Source organism: Anopheles maculipalpis, chromosome 2RL, assembly GCF_943734695.1.
Source record: "Anopheles maculipalpis chromosome 2RL, idAnoMacuDA_375_x, whole genome shotgun sequence".
Taxonomy (NCBI): domain Eukaryota; kingdom Metazoa; phylum Arthropoda; class Insecta; order Diptera; family Culicidae; genus Anopheles; species Anopheles maculipalpis.
The window spans coordinates 4,034,068-4,052,602 of NC_064871.1; the positions used below are offsets into that span (position 1 = coordinate 4,034,068).

The 18,535-nt window shown below is 43.6% G+C and overlaps 3 protein-coding genes across 3 annotated transcripts in view; 1 reads left to right on the forward strand and 2 right to left on the reverse strand.

Annotated features, from left to right (window-relative positions):
• LOC126557619 (glycerol kinase) overlaps positions 1-18,535 on the reverse strand; it is a 164,471-nt gene that overhangs the window by 16,189 nt on the left and 129,747 nt on the right. The gene's annotated exons all lie outside the window — the stretch shown is intronic.
• Positions 634-2,931, reverse strand: LOC126559997 (angiopoietin-2-like). Its single transcript, XM_050216158.1, has 4 exons — positions 2,597-2,931; positions 1,427-2,533; positions 892-1,155; positions 634-823 (listed from the first exon to the last, which is right to left on the reverse strand). Exons 1-4 carry the CDS (start codon positions 2,929-2,931, stop codon positions 634-636), a joined length of 1,896 nt encoding a protein of 631 aa, XP_050072115.1.
• On the forward strand, positions 5,854-17,165 carry LOC126559998 (uncharacterized). The gene is made up of 3 exons (XM_050216159.1): positions 5,854-6,235; positions 12,764-12,892; positions 17,062-17,165. Exons 1-3 carry the CDS (start codon positions 5,854-5,856, stop codon positions 17,163-17,165), a joined length of 615 nt encoding a protein of 204 aa, XP_050072116.1.

The following is an 18,535-nucleotide window of genomic DNA, read 5'->3' on the forward strand; positions in this document are numbered from 1 at the left end:
TCTAATTTAAGCGATCTGCAATGTAAATTGATTCTTCAGCACACCTCATATAATCATCTTGTGCTTAGGTGTACATGAATGCGGATGTTTATGTTTTGAAGCAAACTGTGCGGCGTTGCGGTGTTGAATTTGAAAGCATGCACGTGAAGCGACCGAATTTTAAGTGCAAAAATGAATGAAAGTGTCGCTAATAGTGGAAAAATTGCGACTGCGTCGGAAGAAATAGTGACCGTACATCAAGTCTAGGTGATAGATGATGAAGATGTTAAGAAAATAGCAAGATATCTTCTTGCCAAAAGCAGTCGCTGTTAAAGAAAGCTGCGATTCCTCGCCACTGGAGGAGGATCGTTCGTTGATACTTGCGAGTTGGTTTGGGGTAAGTAGCATGAAGAATATTAGGGTGGTGGTTGATGTTACATTTTTTGTTTTCCATCTTTCATCTCTCTGGTTCAACGCTAAGAAGCCTAATACCGAAGGTATGTAGTTATTTGAGGAATACATCATCACATTTTCCTAGTCCCATTCCTAGAGAACTCTGTAACATTTTAGTGCAATTCAATAATATGCATATATTTCGTAAGGATAAAATAGTGGTTGAAATATTTGTTAAAAAGTTGCAAAAAATGGCAGCATTTACGGATCCATCGCACCGTCATTATCCGCCATCTCCTCATCCCGGCTCCATGCGTCCTTCGGACGTATCATCATCTTGGCCGCTTTCAGTGAATAGTCTCCCAGCCATGATTCCCACAGTATACCGGTATGTTTATGATTACGAGGATTCTCCAGATAGTACTTTCCATTCAAATTTGAAGCCGCACACCTGTGGATGTTGAGAGGACAAAGTGTGAGATATCGATACAACTTGAAAGAGATCCTACTCTACTACACCTGTTAAACCACCAACCACTTCCGAAGGTTAGCGCGCACGGAAAATCTCCACTAGATTTATCATTCGCACGATCGTAGGTGCTGAAATCGTGATCGTTGTGGTAAGCAAGCGCATCCGAAGCATTGCCATGGTAGTCGGAAACCATCAGGTTGTAGTTGAACTTTTCCGACTCCATACGGAACGTTCCGTAGGCTGCGTATGATTTGTTGCCTTCAAAATCTTCCAGCTCGATGCGTAGCTCAACGTTGTCATCGTAACTTAATCTGGGGAAAAAGCATGTGAATTGCTTGTTATTTGTCAGAGTTTTAATTGATAAAGACACAAAACAATAAATGTCTCAGGTATAAAATAAAAAACTGTCTAGCATCGCATCGGCTTTATAGACAGTAGGTCTCAAAGGATTCTGGGAGTATTGCTTGATGATCCCGCCTTCGTCAGTCGATTAATGTCTACATGTTGGTCTTGTACCACATGATGATCGTTGTTCCTTTGCCCAATCTTTCTAATCACTGCACCTTTTCGACCTTGACTTACCTGTGTATGAAATCGTTCCCCATCCAAAACTCGTACCCGAGATCACCAAATCCGTACTTGTACTCATTCCACGATCGGTTAAAGTTTTCCTGCAAATCGTACCAATTCCGACGCTGCACCACCGTCCAAGCCGTACCGTCCGTTGCAAACTCACAGTATCGTCGGTTGAAATCCCGCCTAGCTTCGTTAAGCTCGACTTCAGCGAACGTGTACACACCGCTAACGCGCTTAAGTAGTTGATGGCAGCCATCTTTGTCCGGATGATGGAAGCTTACTTCCTCGTGCTGCTCAATCGCTGCTGTGCTAATCACGTTGGTATCAGCATTCGGGCTCGATTCCTCACTACCACTACCAATATCTACATTTGAAGAGACATCTAAGCTTTCTTCTATTGTACCATTGCTGCCAGCCGGTATGGGAACATCCACCGCAGCTTCATCGACACCTGTCACCCCATGGCTACAAGGGAAATTGTTTCGCTTCTCCACCTTCCTGTCCACATCTAGCACTAAATGTTCGATGCGCTTCAGCAAAATATCCGCACTGTTTGTGAAGGTGGCAACTTCGTGATTCGTTCGCTGACAGCAGGATAGAATTTGTTCGAATTGGTTCGCCTCCAAATCGTAGATGCGTACCGTACGATCCTCGATCGAACGCGCCATCCCGGTCAGTGTATCCAGCGCGCGGCACTGTCTACGATTGGCAACCATTTCGCGCAACTTTTTTGCCGTCAGCTTGTCCAGAAATTCATCCATCTCCTCGTCAGAATCCGACACGTCCTTCCTAAACTTAGCCGAAACAGCTGCCCGATTCCCTTGGCCATTGTTTTGCTTCTGGCAGTTACTATTGCCATTGCTTTCGATCCGATTAATTTGCTTTTGAAGGTGGGTAATTTTGGTTAGGATTGCCGCTTGTTCTGCAGCCGATTCCAAGCGATCGTTTCGCCGGCCTCGATTGATAGCACTGCTGCTGGATAGTGCGTACACGGTTTTAGTGATATCGTGCAGCTTCTCGTTGATCACATCAACCTTCTCGAAGATATGTTGGACCTTAAAGTCCAGATTGGAGAGGCGCGATTCGAGCGATGGTGAAGGTGTGTCGTGTGCTCTACAGAAAGATAAAATTGCTTTACAGTAAGTCAACCGACAGGCTGTGGAGAAATGTATTTACTTTCTCAAAATATCGAGCTTGCTGTCAACGGATTTGATGTGTTCGCTCCAGGCTCCGATGTGATGCTGAAAAACATCCCAAATTTGCGACTTCTCCTGTAGAGTTTTGACGTTCGCATCCAAACTGGTCATCGTGGTGAGCAACGACACTATTCGCTGCTCCAGATTGATAAGGTAATGCGAGTTGAATCGGTTCAGATGAGATTTCACATCCTCAAGCATCGCGCGGATGTCTTGATGCGTTGTGGCTACCTCGCCCGGCACTGGATCCGATCCGACCATAACGGTGAGCGCCATCAGTATTAACATTAGCTTAAGTGACACCGCGCTTGGCATGATCTGGAAAAAAGTAGGAAATGATCATTCTACGATCGCACCCAAGAGTGGCGCTACTACTGGCGTAAAAATACGATAATAGTTCTCTAATCGTCAAGCCAATTCATCATTCCTCATCGCAGGAGGAGATTTGAAAACCATCTTTGTGTCTACTACCATGGCACGTGGTTTCCGCGTTATACGATCGCTTTGTTTACAAGCTGCCGCCCACACACTTGGACACGCTCTTGGCCTTATGATTCCGAATGGCATGGAAGTGGTTAGCATAAGCATGGCCACTCTTAGATACACACATCCGCGCACCACACACGCACACACACATGCACTCAAATCCAGGGCTAATCCGCAAAAGAGCACGTTAAGATCATAATGATTTAAAAATAGCGCCGTCAATCGGCAATTACGTTGATTTACGATCACGGCGCCGGTTGGACACGAAATCTCACTTCGATTCCCAATTTCCGACTGGCAGCCCCGCACCGATAGAGTTCCAAACGGCTAACGGGGATAGCTCTTAGGGACTTGCATGTAGCGTCTAAAATTGGCACACACACGGATATTATGTATTTAGGCACTTCTTATCGTGAGTTAGGATCACTCGGAAACGGAAAACTGCCACACTGCTCTCTCGCTTGGTAAAAATGTTGCGTTCATTGCGTATCGTACCGTCAGCTTCATCGTCAAACAGTCGACCGGCTTCTTCCGCTGCCGAAAATGCACTAACGCTTGTGTTGCGTGAGTGGAGCAGATAAACTGAGCGTTAATATTGGATGGCCCCAACACGACAGCAGAAAAACCTATTTGCTGAAGAGTGATTTTGAACTTGAAGGAATGCTTGAGATGCCTGCTGTAAAGAAAAACAGTGTATCTGGAGCTGGACGATCAGATTGGGGTTTTATAGACGTCCACGCATAATTCTAATAATCATGTAAGAAATTTTGAGTAACATTTTGTAATGTTAAAGGTGGCCAAAAATAATATGGAATAGTCACGTTCATTTAAAGCATAATATTAAATATGTGTACACCTATGTCTCGGATTTTTTTTCTTGACTTAACGATCTACTAGGTGAAGTTGACTATCGAATATGTCTGACCAGACTTATAAGATACCACGTAGTTGTACCCGTATCCGACCTAGATGAGATTTGAACCTCGACCCTGCCCTAACAGGTAATTATTTTTGAATTTGAATGTACATACTAACTTGTCCGTCGCCACAACTGCCTAGCTGTATTGCCAAACTGATCCTTTGTGGACGTTATAAAACATATAACAGCAGGCGGCTGGTCTCGTCGATTGTTTTGAATGTGAGGGAAGTTCACCCAAAGTGTAGTATTTGGTCTGATACTGGCTGCCTGCACACTGCATTTTAACCCGAGATAGGTGAACTTTTAGTTTGAAAAGTTCGATCATCTATGCGATCACTGCATCAGGAAAGCCTCAGAATATCAGGATCTCTACTGATTTATAGTCGAAGGTCTTCGCAGCTGACATTATTACATAGTGATTAACAATTTAGAAAATTTTGAACTAGTAGGATGTTTCTTACAGTAATTGACCCAAAGGGTGCTTAAAAAGGAAAAAGGAAACGGAATATTATCATTGACCTTGGTTTAATTTTTTTTTACATTTAACTAACGAATTTTTTGAGCACGATGTTTTTATTTGAAATCATCAGCAGCAGCATTAGTAGTCAACCGTACAGTGTAACTCTATGCGCGATGTTTTCTATATTTACAGTAAGTTCCCGCGGTATGCGGCATGGCAATGCATACGCGAATAAGTTGAATATTCAAAGTGGAACATTCTACAGTTCTTGTTTACAGAAAAAATGGTTAATTTTAGTTAAAATTTGGCCTTAGCTTGGTTGAATTTAGTTAAAATTTGGCAGTAGTAAATTTCTTTTACGTTTAATTTTCCTTTTTTCCGATCAGTAAGGTCGAAAAATGTAAAGCGAGATTATGTTAAACATTAAAATAAATGAAGCACTTAGGGGAAAAAATATCCAAAAGATAATTACATATTAAAAAATATACTTCAAACGTAATTTGGAAACATGCTGTACGTTTGTTGTGACTCACAATATTCGATTGTAAAATTCAAATCGACCAGCTGTTTGAATACGCGTTGTTGGTTGCTATTTCATGTTATTTTCTTCTTATAACAAGTTCTTGTATGTATTCTTATTACAAAGAAGCTTGAATGTATGTCCTATGTATCTAATTCTATATTCGTTGCTTCGAATGGAAACCACTGGGTGCATCATAGCTGGTGCATAGAAATCGCGCCACACACCCCGCACATATACTACCAAACAATCCAGCGGTACGCCGGTACACGCGCAAACAACACGCACCCATTCGCGTATCAACCATCGTTGCGCAAAGACTAGCGCCAGTGTTCTGTGCGTAGCGAGACCGACCGGCGGAGTTGCGAACGCGTGCACGTGCTTCTCTGTGCTAGGAAAAACGCCGAGAAAGCCGCGAGTATGCCGCTGTGTACGTGTGTATTGGTGTAGTTTCTAACTGTGCGGAGGCAAGTGTCGTCTGTGGTGCTGTGCACACAATTATTATCCTTTTTTGGATTTTATTGTTGTATCGAAGGATACATAACACGATTGTTTGGTGGTTGAAGGGATGTGAGTGTAGAAAAAACACACATATACACACAGAGTCGATACGCACAAATGCGATAGTGTAGTGGAAAAGGGGATGTTTCTTATTCATCCCCTTTCTGGTTTTAATGACATGCTGTGAGTGTGTTGTGTGTTCGTAAATTAAAATACTCCTCCTAAAGAGTGATACAAAGTGTCTTATATAAAGTTCCGTGCAAACACGCACCAACACGCATGTGAAGAAAAAAAACCGCAGTTGCAAAGGAAGGAAAACAACCTCTCATACACACAAATATTGTTGTTGCCATGGCGCAATTCAAACTACTTCGATTGTTGGTAGTGTTTTTGGGCGGTGTAGTTACGAGCTCCGTGCTGGCGGCCCTAGCAACGAGCGATATAAATCTTCCCCTATCGCAGGAAGACACCCATCATCGGTACCATTCGCACCAGAAGGATGGCCACGCGCACCAACAAAAGTCCTCCTCGGATGAACCACCGGTGGCTCAGCTGTACCACAAGGAGCACGAGCTGACGGAAACGAGCGCACGGCAGTATGTGGCCGACATGAAGGAATCCGATTTTCGTGCCCCGTCCTGGTGCAAGCAATGCAATGCGACGACGTTGCGTTACTGTCGCTCGCAACTATTCCTGAACGATCACTGCTGCTGTGAATATTCGCACGCCAACGGTAAGTGACCACGGGAAGCATGACTCATCCACAGGACTTCGATCGGCTGTCAGCTTGCTTAAAACAGATTCACTTCCGCTCAATTAGGATTTGATTTGCAAACCGATTCCCCGTGAAGCGAGCGAGCCATGTGGCGTGCTTTCGAACCGAAAAGAGGTCACGCGATATGTGGCTGCATGTCTGGCAAAATGGATGATGTCATAGGGCTGGCCTTGAGCCTTACGGATGACCAACAAAACTAGGAACAACTTAGTTCATAGCAAATCGGTCACAAAATGCTCCAATTAGGATTTAATTCGTATTGTGATTTTATCGCAATCAAGTTATCAAATTTATTAACACTTTCTTTTTGGCTTAATAACCGCCGAGGTCTCACTGGTTATCGAATGGTTTTCTAGAATTGCTGATACTATGTAGTTGGATTGTCAGTCATCACTACACAAGATGGCATTTGAACCTTTAAAGCTGAAGTCGCCTCTAATACCGGTCCGCCCTATTGGGATTTATTGTAATTCTTTCCCCTTTTAAATGAATTTGAAATGTATCTAATCGTGCGATTGGAGGTTCCAACAAGATATTTCTACTGCACAAATATAATATTTAAATCACGCAATATATGGCCTTGGCCCTTTTAGTAAACCTCTTATTGCGCGTCTTTTGCACCTCTTAATTCCATCCGGAATCTTCACAAAACACCTCACCAATCTGTCGCGCTGTACTCGACGAAAGACGGTTGTGCATAATTCCTGCGATATGTTTCTGTTTGCCGCTGGAACGGAAGAGAATTCCGTTCACGACTCGCACTCGAGTTGCGATCATGCGGATTAAAATGATTTGTAAACGATCGCCTATAGTGTTGTGCTAGAGCAGTCTCCACCTGGTAAAGTAACCTTCACCGAGCGGGGAAAACGTTCGGCAAAATGATGCAGCAAATGGGTGGTCGTGTTCAAAAATTGTCCCCCGGGGGAGAGGAAACAAAAGCCTTTCGTTCGGTAATAATATGACAAATTGTTTCGAGGTCCGGTCTCGCGTGACGTTTGGACACGGTGGGTGAGAGAGAAGGGGACGAGTGATCTCGTGGGATGTTTGTCGTGTGCCTGCCCCATCCCCGTCAACGATAACGATAACGAGACACACTAACGCACTAAATTGCATTTACAATTGCAAAGTTGATTAGTTGCAGTTATTGTGTTCTTTCTTTTTTTCCTATTTGTTCCAAGGGAAATTTGTTCGTCATGCCCAACGATGCACGCGTCTTACCGTCAGAACCCCAGTGTGGATACTGTCGTTGTTATGCTTGATCCGATGCGGTGCGTTTGGTGTGCCATTTAGCTGGACAGCAGCGTCATTTAAAGCTGCCAGGTTCACACAGAGGCTTTGGAGCGAGTTGCGCACCTCTTTGGGAGGCTTTCTTTCTAGTGTGTCCCATTGCTCAATCATGTCTGTTCCGCTTGAAAGACGGTGGGATGGGATGGAGCAAAAAAAAAAAAAATGCAACACAATCGGAAGCAAGAGACCGACTATCCGACGGCAAGCAAACAAACGATTTGCATAATAATGTTCCTGGACGGTGTCGCGTTTGGTTTCTTCTTACAATTGTGTCAGAAAAAAGGGAAGAGAGTGTACTCTTTTAGAAGATTTTAGGTACAAGATCGTCTAAATGAAGCGAGCAAAACATCCGATCATCCGGTTAAGTTAATTATATGCGACATTTGCAGCCGCGCCCAATATTTTTTTTGGTGCAACTGTGGAAGAAACTGGAGTTGCTTCTTCTTGACTTAACGACGTACTAGGTCACGCCGGCCATGTGGTTAGATACTAGTCACTCCTCACTACGGGGTGACCGAAACTCAAGAACTGACCCTTAAATTTGAAGAAATGTTGGTTACGTTCTATGCTCTCTTGTTTTCCTAGTCGCTGAGTGGAAAATTAAGCCTAGAAAACTAGCATGCCCTTCTTATCATCAATTTGTTAACCATTCAGTGAGCTTTAGCAAATCGCAAATCTTTTGCAGGGAGTGATTCATCGCCGTTCGTTCACCGCCTAGGCATTATCAGAAATATGTTTACCATATTCTCACACTACTTTTTCTGTTGCATTTGCATCATGAATTGAAATTACTCTATGACAACCGATTGTTGAACTACGCCTTAAACAACTCAAACAAATTGTGCATACAAATGAGTCCAATCTGCAGAAAGCCGATGGACCTACTCAGTACTTTATAAATTCAAGGTCGTGCTGGTGTCGAAGAGTCGGCCCTACGTTTAGGTACGTTCAGCCAGCAGATCACAAGGAATGAAAAAATCAGATGTTTCACTGCTTACATGCAGGCATATTTATTGAGCCGTGCCTGTTGTGCCATGGCGTTTAGTCGTATGTTTTCCGTACAAAACCGCGTGGTAGAAGCCTTCAACTCTTCTTCGAATGTCCACTTTGCTGAGGTCTGTAATCCCTTCTGCTGTTGTTTCTGGTTGTCTGTCGACGGCGGATGGTCGCCATTTTTGGAACGTCCGTTGTTCTTTGTTACATGTTTTTCGGTTCTGTGTTGCTATGGTGTAATCTATTTTACCTGGCGACCATACGAGGCAAAAATGGCCCCAGTTTATGAAGACCTCGCTTTTCTTCTTTAAGATTTCTTCATTCAATCAATCTCCTACCTATTTGTTCGTAAATTAATCATGCTTTCCAATGTTCAGTTTGTGATAATTTAGACGAACTGTTGATACTACATTCTTAGTAAATGTTGTATTTTGAAGCAGAAATGGTTAATAAAGTGACACTACGAGATTGAGACTACCTTCGTTAAGGACATATGCACGCCAATTTATTCCGAAGGCAGCAGATTGAAAATTACTGCAACATTTATACCGAGACAATTGTACGTGTCTCTAATACATCAAAAAATCACACAAAATCAGTCCTGATTATTGTTTCTTGGAGAAATGATGCCCCTGGACACTAATGGATATTAAAGAGACCAAGAACGCATATCTTTGTCAGATAATTGACTAAAACAAATTAAAAATTAGTGTAGAAAGAAACTGCTTGTTAACTAGCAGAACATCTTCTACGTCTTTACGTCTTTAAATGAAGAAATCTCATGATATAAATCATCATATTTTGTAGGAAAAGTTATCATCGACCATTAGAAGACATGCTACTATCTATGTACGTGACCAAACACTGGGCTAGGCATTTGGTGCACAAATCTAGCATACAATTTATCCGTCAATCTGCCTGCCCAACTGGCGAATCTTATCAAAATACCAATAGGAAAGTTTTTGCTTCACGGTGTGCACATATTTACTCTATCTTCATGCCGGAAGCGCACCGTATCCCATGTGCGCCACACGGATCACCGAACCTTATCAAAACAACGCGTTTTGCCGATATTTAATATTGCAATCGCAAACGGCCACACTCTTTGCGAGCGCCACAATCCGTGCTGGTGCTCCCATAGCGGGAAGGACACATAAAGAAATCCTACATTCCGTTCCGTCCGTAATTTATGCGCCCTCACTCTCCCCAAAAAAAAAAAACATTCAGCCGGCACGTGTGTCTCGCGACACAAGTCACGCAAGAAGGTTGTTGAACCGTTGTAGCTCATCGTTGTCTAGGGTCCCGAAAACTTCCCTTCCGTCGTTGTTGTGGTGCTGCTAATGAGAAGAAAGGGAAAAAATGTAGGTCTCGATCAGCTCGGGCAAGGGGGAATAAAACGCACAGATGTTTGCATGAGGGACCCAACGACACTCGGGGCAGGTCCGTCGGGTTTATGCGTCGTAATAAATGTCCAAAGAAAGGACCGTTTGTGCGTGTGTGTGTGTCTGGAAGTTAACATTTGGCTACATGAATCTAGTAGAAGGGTCGGGTTGGGTTGGTTGTTGTTGTGTTGGTGGTTGTCTGCTCCGGAGACTTGAAACGAGTCCCTAAGACTTCATAAGGACACACATACGATCGTTCACTCTCGGGGTCTGAGCTGCACCTTAAGGAAAATAGACTCGCTTGTGTGTGTATGTGAGTGTATGCGAATGCCATTTTAATTAAGATTCCAGTGCAATCGTTCGATTAGCTTGTTCATTGAATTAGTGTGCCATTGCTGGAGGATGTGTCCGGCGAATAGCGCAGGTTTTGTTCGCTTCAATACATCTGCCCGCTAGATGATGGCGACACAAAGTGACACAGTAATGTCTGGGCAGGGCTGGTCCCATCCAAACGAATTGTGCCTTAATCTGACTCTTGGACGCAGATTCATTATGTCGCTTAGGAATCGGTTCGAACAATGCGCGACGTCTGGCGAAGGTGAGCAGCACCAGGCAGTAATAACAGCTCGCCATAGGTAAGACCGTTAACAGTTGATCAAGCTGTCAACAACGATGGGCGATCACAATCGATGTTGTAGTAGTACATCTTCCGCTTTCCATTCACTCCAACGGCAACCTCCTCGAACCGTCCTTCTTGATCTTGATGGCGAGTAAACGCGCGTGCCCTTATTCTTGGATTCATTGTGCACCCGCACAATTTATGATCGTTCGGTGCCCTTCAGATGGTCGTCGTTTGATTCTTTCAAATTTCACGATCAGTTGATCACGCCCCCTACATACTACCGGTTGCCGATACCGCTGGGATGCATGTCAGTTGCTGGAGCTTTTGCCATTAGTTACGCCAAATTGCGTCGCTCGCACAGAAACACACAGAACCCGGCAAACTTGGTTTTCCCTATTGGTATGCAGATCACGCACTGTTCCTGTTCGATTCCGACTGCATTCGCGAGTGTGTCAGCTAGCAAAGCTAGTGCGACGTGTTAGAAACCAACAACATTACGCGCCACGCGCGTAACCCAGTGCCGTACTAACCATCATCCGGGACTCAGAAATTCGATACCCAAAGTAACTGGATGCTTGAACAACTGGTACCCGATGCCCTTCGAATTGGGTATCGCCAGCGCTAGTAAGTAGCCCCATGGTGGTAATCTGATACCGATTCTGATCGGAATTATCTAATTCTGCCTTGAAGTCAATTCCCCAAGAGCAACTGCAAGACCACCAATAAGCGTCATTCTAGCCGGTAGCGTTAATCCGATGAGTTTACGCCGCATTTCCATTGCGGATGCGCAACACAATTAACGAGAGATAATAATAATAACGATAAGGAGAGGGGCAACAGTGGCCTCCAACGAAATTGGACGGCCAGTATGATGCCGCAGTTTGCCACTTTTCACCCTCATTAAACATTCTGGGTTTGTTGCTTAGCGGGAGCAGCACATGCTTGGTTTCGGGCGGCTCCCCGTAATCGGAGACGATCGGTTTTTTTTTTTTTTTTTTTTTTTGGGAAGTTGGCTTAGGTTAGGTTCGAAGGCGGTACGGTGTACGGTTGAGCGAAAGTAGCGCCAGTAGCTACCGCTACACGGGAATTTAATCGGATTAGATGTTTCGGGGGGGGAGAGTGGGGTGGAAAAGTGTACGTTTACTGCACGAACGGCCAAAGCCGTCGATGGTTTTTGGACAATTGTTTACGAAAGTTTGTAATAAAATTTGCAGTAGTTGAGGTTGGGAAAATAATAAAACCATCGGGAAGGATTGTAGTTGCAATCTGTTCGCAAGTGATCTTCAACCAGCGTTTTAGTAAGCCGCATAGCGGTGGAAGGTGGATGACGAGTTCTCAAGGCCTAGAGAGGACCTTTCAAGTCGTCCAAAAAGTTCACTTTCTTTGAGAAAAAAGTACTCACTGACAGGTAATCAGAGGAAAGTTCTCGCGTCATGCTTACGTACGTGTTTGTACGATGATCTCACCGTATCTGAGTACGTCTGCTTTAAACTAGTCCGGCTGCGGTTGACTGATCATTCTATTAGAATGGTACTGCTAAGTGTTTTTGAGGTCAACATTGTATAAAGAGTTCCTGGGTGAGCCTTTTTCGCAAATGGATAAACTCCTATTTTCTATTAGTTCGCGCGGTCCCTCGATCGTATATTATTGATGATCCTCAAAAACTCAGATTCCTTCCCGTGACTTTTAGATTGAGTAAACGGATTGAACTAGATGATCTAAAAGATTCTCTACGTACTGAAGAATCACCCATTAAACCTAGTAACTCTCCATCGATTTGCAAACGTCCAATTACGGTTGGTAGTTATTTCTGCCCATAAAGAACAACATCTACTAAATGTGGGTAATCCAAAGTTCATATTTTAATTCCAGCACCATACAGCAGTGTAAACTACTCACCATTTAACTGTGCGATCTGGTGCTGCAATGGGATTTCAATACGCCTCGGTGTAAATTAAAGCATTTCGCAAAAGAAAACATACACAAACACTTCTTATCCTGGCTGTCCGAAACCTTTGGTACCTGTGTTCCATGTTTTGGGGGAACGCGTGCGTCTATGCGTCTGTTCTATGACCATTTCACACCAACGCATCGTGACTCATGTAATGTTCGTTCGCCGAGTTCCAATGCACTGATGATCGTTAGCTATAAGAATCACCACGCACGCATACCTCCTAATGCCGTATTATCTTGCCTTTCCAGAGCAACTGCCATGGATCTCTCACACCTGTCATCGTAAGTTGGAAGCGGTCTGCACGGTAAACGCCGGATCGTGCAGCAAGTACCGTGCGATCAAAGAGTGTTGCTGCGATCTAGAAACGAAGCTGGAGTGTAAGTACCTTGTTTGCTTGCTTTTTTCTTTCCTCGATCTCCCTGGGGTCTTCTATTGGAAGGAAGTGTTTATTTAACCTTAGGCAGATCGATAACGAGCACAACACCACACACCAGCGCCGTAACAACGAGTATCGATTTTTTGGGATATGAACTCCACCTTCTGCGGCCAGATTAACTCTCGCTCGCTCTCTCTGTCTATGCATCTGTACTGGAATGAAGATCGGAACCGCTTATCGACGTTAGACCGATCTTCTAACACAAACCAGAAGCTGTGTCCACCGCTTTCGCACTTAAACATACACCCTGCTGGGAGCCACTCATGGCACTTAATAGGCGCTCAATAATCATTCGCCCATAATCAAGAGGATCACTGGTTGTTGCACGGGCTGTTGTTGTGCATAGAGATTCGGCATTGCTGCACCCACAAACCTCAATATCTCTTGCACGAGTAGGTCAATTCGGATTCAAGCTGCTGCAAGATAGACAGGCACCACTAATTCGGTGCGAGATGATGATTATTCGGCTTATTAAAGTAGCAATAAAACTGATCGTGACCGTGCTGCTACTCTACCCGTTCGAAGCGAATAGGTCATGTTCCGTTTCGGATGATGTGGAGTAAATATTTACACGCACATAAAACCACCGGAGAAAACATGGCTCTTCTAGAATGAAACGCTGCATTTTCGCCCCGAAAAAAAAAAAATCAATACGGAGAAGGACACCACGTTGCAGTCGTTTGTTTCCGGGGGAGGGTGATGAATGCGATGCGACTTTATGTGTGATCGCCGCATGAAGATTTTAACGACACCGAACCGATCCGCTTATTGTTGTTAACTAATCATTGCGTTTGTTTGGTGGAAGATTTGTGTCTTATTGACACGCGACGTGAAAGATGTGTCGGCATTCGACCGAATTCTTGTACGGGAAGGAAATAGATCCGTTTTTTACGACGCCACAAAACCTAAACACATACACACGCCAGGCTGAGGCAGAGAGAACACGCGCAGCAGCAGCAACAGTTGGCAAAAAACAGTTGCTCACATTTAAATTGGGACAGCCTAATAATTTCTTCCCATACGACTGGAACGGCTAGTGAGTCAGGTTAGGTGCCATAGAACGTAACAGATGGAATATTCGCTCAGTGGCTTGTCCTAAATTATTTTGCAAAGAATTTAGCGAAGGAGAGCCATCATTTGGGATAAAACATCGCCGTGCAATGTGATCGTTTCAGTGTCTTCAATGGGAAGTTCTTATTAGTTCTTAGAGAAGCAACAGTTTTTAAAAATACCATATGCATTTCTGACCTTCTTGACTCAAAAATTTTGGGATATAACAAGAATATTTAGCAATTTCTGATAGCTCAATCCTCTGTGGAAAATGATGTGGCCGTTACTTAGCTATGAATGTTAATAAATGGCATTAATCCTGAGAGTCAGCTATCTAAATCATTGGTGGTTTGTATTCAGATTTTCAGTGAGCCTTTTCCTTATTTGAATCGTTTTAGCCCTCACGTGTTAGTAAATTTATGAGAGGTCCCAAGTGATAGTAGACCAACTGTATACTAAGCGAAGTAACCACGAAATACACCACTGAGCGCAGTTTTGGATCAGTTCGTGCTAGTCGTTTAATAATATGACTGATTTTCGTACGTACTATTATGACAAGCGAACTCGTTGTTACACCGGAACACAGAAACGTTTTGGGAATTCATCATCGCAACCGTACACCGCATTCCTTCTCATCTCATCCCAAGAATGTTCTGTTAAGTTTGAAACCTTGCATCTTCTCGCTTGTAAAGACATCGAGAGTGATCAAAATTAAATTAGGTCGAGGTTTGTGAAAAAGCAGCATAAATCGTTCCACGCTTCCAACTACTACTCCTCCACCTCCAGCTGAGCCTGGGTGCGAAAGGAGGAAAATATTTAAATCACCGTTTCCCATCATTCGTCAGCTATCGAAAAGTAGCGGGCTGAAAAATGTGATCCTCGGGGGAAGTTTTCTGTGTAACACGCTTTCCAACGAGACGTTAATCATTATTTTCCATCCAGAGCGAAACCTACCGGAGATTTGTGAACTGCCGACAGACAGTTGCTGTTAGGGGTGGGCTAGGCTTCAACAGGTTCAGCCCGCATTTAACACCTCCATGTTTATGGGATGACTTTGCGGACCGACCGACCGAATGCTTGGTTCGATTCAATTGACTGACTGAGTGCGACGGATGAATCTGTCGGGCGCTACCGTGTATCGGTAAACAAACACCTTGCATATACACTGACTGGAAATAGATCATGTGACGACGATTCGATCTTCAAAGAGGATCTGATGAGAGGATTATTAGGCAAGGGAAGGTGGGAAGGTTTGGTGTTACACACGAAAGTGCAGACCGTTTATCACTTCTCTGGTCTGGTAAATATTGGTACCTTCGTCTGTCACCGTGGAATCCATTTTGGTTGCCGATTGAAGGTGATGTTGATATGGTTGTCGGCATGCCCGATCGTAACATTTCAGCTGTGACCTTGAGCGACGATAAGCATACATAGGCCGGATGTTGCGCCATGAAGTTGGGAGAGAAGAAGAGAGAACAGATTTAACCTAATTTAATGTACATTTTCACTGCTTTCTTACTAACTTACTTACTTGTTAGGCTAGAACCGATGGGTAGTTTTGACCTGTTGCCGAAACCTATTCATCACAACTTGGGTCTACCACGCCTCCTCTGTCCGTGTGGGCTGCTTAAAAAAGAATTTGCGGGCTGGGTTGTCCGGTGTCATTTACATGACATGATCAGGCTTTAAATTTCTGACTTTCTCTAAGTACTAACCTTGAATTAAAGTGGCATCCAAATGTATGAGGATATCTGTCTATGAAGGTTGCAATAAAAAGAGAATAATTAAACGATTTTTATGGTCTAGAGGACGGCGATCGAATGTGGGAGTTATCGAGGACTTATGTAGCATGTTTGAGAATAATTTCAGTCCTTGATCCCCGAGATGCTTTTCGTCTTATCCGAGGACCCATGCTCGAGGCTCTCTTCGGATGCTGTTGCGAGTGATAAATCTAGCAAAAAATCTCTGAACTTGCTCAAGCAATATTTAATAATAACCACGAGCAATATTTGAATAATTACCAATGAACAAAATACAGCCTTTTGGCCGATGGTCAGTCAAATAATCTTCAACGCGCTTTACCCTGGTGAGCAGGGAGTCCGATCTCGTTGAATTCGTTGATTCTTCCAGTACTGAGTAAAGGTTTGTCGTGATCAAGAACCCCTTCATCTTCCAAAACTAACTCTACCAGCAGTTATCAGAGGTATTATTCCAACCCATAGAGACACACAAAAGCAAGTTGTAACTGCAATGTATGACTTGTAGTTTGCACCCCCAATGATCTACAACAATGAGTGACAAATTTTCCCCCCTTCACGTTCATGTGAGCAAGATGTTTGGGGTGCAATTTACACTCATTGCGTACATACTGTTACGCGATGCTCATGCTAATTGGATAGGTAAAACAGAGGTCTTATCACACATCATATCTGAAATGTCATTAAATGTTTACAACAGGCGCACCAGAACCTCGCGAGAATCGCTCCAAACTTTGGCAGGTTGTCCGCACAAGATAATTTCCGTGGCCTCTTTTTACGTCATCCCTCTTTTCTCATGCTGCGCGTTCAAACTTAAGCCACGTGCGTTGTTGGTACATTGACAGTGATAATATTGTACGTTGACATTCGCGGGCGCGCGCGACACTGACCGCAACCACTGATCGTTGTGATCCACATTTCTGTCCCCGTAACCATGACATGGGCGGCATGGTTTCTCTCGATCGGGAAATAATCCATTAGCAGGAAAGTGCTAGCATTTCGTAACCTAAGGTGTCCCCTATCCAAGGTTCAACGTGTGTGCGGTTTTGGGTCCCTTCAACAAATGGTTCCTTTCAGAGTGTGGATCGGATTTCTGACGTGCTTTAAGCGATGCTTCATGATCTCTAGATTAGCTTCCCGGGCGAGGGATTCTTTTCCGTAGGTTATGAATAAATCAACTCCAATCTTTTCGACACTTACACACACACACAAAAAAGGGTGTCGTCATTAATAACTATTAACTTAAGAAAGGCGAAATGATCACACTCATAATACTTTTTGCCTGCCATTCTTCTTTTCACAGTTAAAAACAAATACTCCACGGGCTCCATCGTACTGCCAGCAAGGATTCTAGTGCCTCTTACCCTCCTAAGCTGGACTGTGCACCGTTTCGCAACCCTCAGCTAAGCTAAACCAACCGGTGTAACATGTTCGTTCGAAGATTCGTCCGACAAGGAGTCAAGGAGAAGTTGTGCGTACTTAAAGTGACCTTATCAACAAGCTTCACGGGTACTCATCATGGATGGTCATCAAAAGAAAAGCAAAACATACACACCCCAAGGGGTAGCACTGTAGCATTCGTCATGTAACGTTAGCATTCCGCCCCCCCCCCCCCCCCCCCCAAAAAGTGTCATAATTGGAAAAATTGTGTCTGCATTCGTTTCGCGAATCATGGCTAGTGATGGTGTCGAACGCCATTTAGGCTTTAGGAGCGATGTGGTTGATTTTTATTTAAATTTTGTTCGTTTATATTTCGTTTTTATTGTTTCATTGGTTAGTTTGTGTATAAAAAAAAAAACAAATCATAGCCAAACTACGATGCCTAAAAATATAATATTAGCAAAGTATTGTCCCACCTGCGAAATTTGTGAAGGATGTAAGATCCTTTACAAAATTGTTTATCTATCGTAATTGGAAATATCGGAGCATCGAATTTTAAATTGGATTTCTCGTTACCTGTATACCGAAAAAAACCGTTGTTCAGAGCAAAAAGGTATTGCAAAGTCATTAGTTTTAATGGTATTTGTAAACAACTAATTAGGTATGTGAAGTTACAGCTAGAGTGCGTACCAAATAAAAGCTTTGAATGAAATTTACACCAAATAGCACGAATCAATCTGAAAGTATGATGACAAATCCACAGAATAGAATTTGCCGCAGGCCAAGTCATACATACAGGATCAACTATCTTGATCGACTTAGGACCTGCTCAGGATTGAGCATGCCGTGGAGACATGGTCAGGTAATCAACTTGTTTCCAGCAATCCTAATCCAAGGCAGCTACATTCATTCATCAACGGCTGCAACCGATCTTAAATCAAGGATCGACTTCGCCTGATCCATCCAGTAAGCTCACTATAAACGATTTTCCTGAACAATGTTATCTTAGTTATTACGATCTTCCCAAGGTAGAAAAACTCGCCTACCTACCTACCACCTTGGGATCGTCGCCGTGAGATCCATCATTGTATCCTTCCCTTTAAAATACGGTTGTAATCCTGGGTCCGCGTCTCGACATCTTCATGTCCAAGCGTATGCGAGCAGTAGGACTACAAATCTTCTGCGCAGCCGTTCGTACGACGCTGCCAAAGTATCCTCTAGCAGTAGTGTGAGACTATTTCAAAGCTAGTCGTCGGTTTTTGAAGCTGACTTTGGGCCCAACATTGGTAAAGTTTAAAATGACTTCAACCGGTATTTATTAACCGGGCTGGTTGATTTCTACATTATTTTGATAATAATAAACCAGATTAATGTTTAACTAGAGATTTGGATCCTCT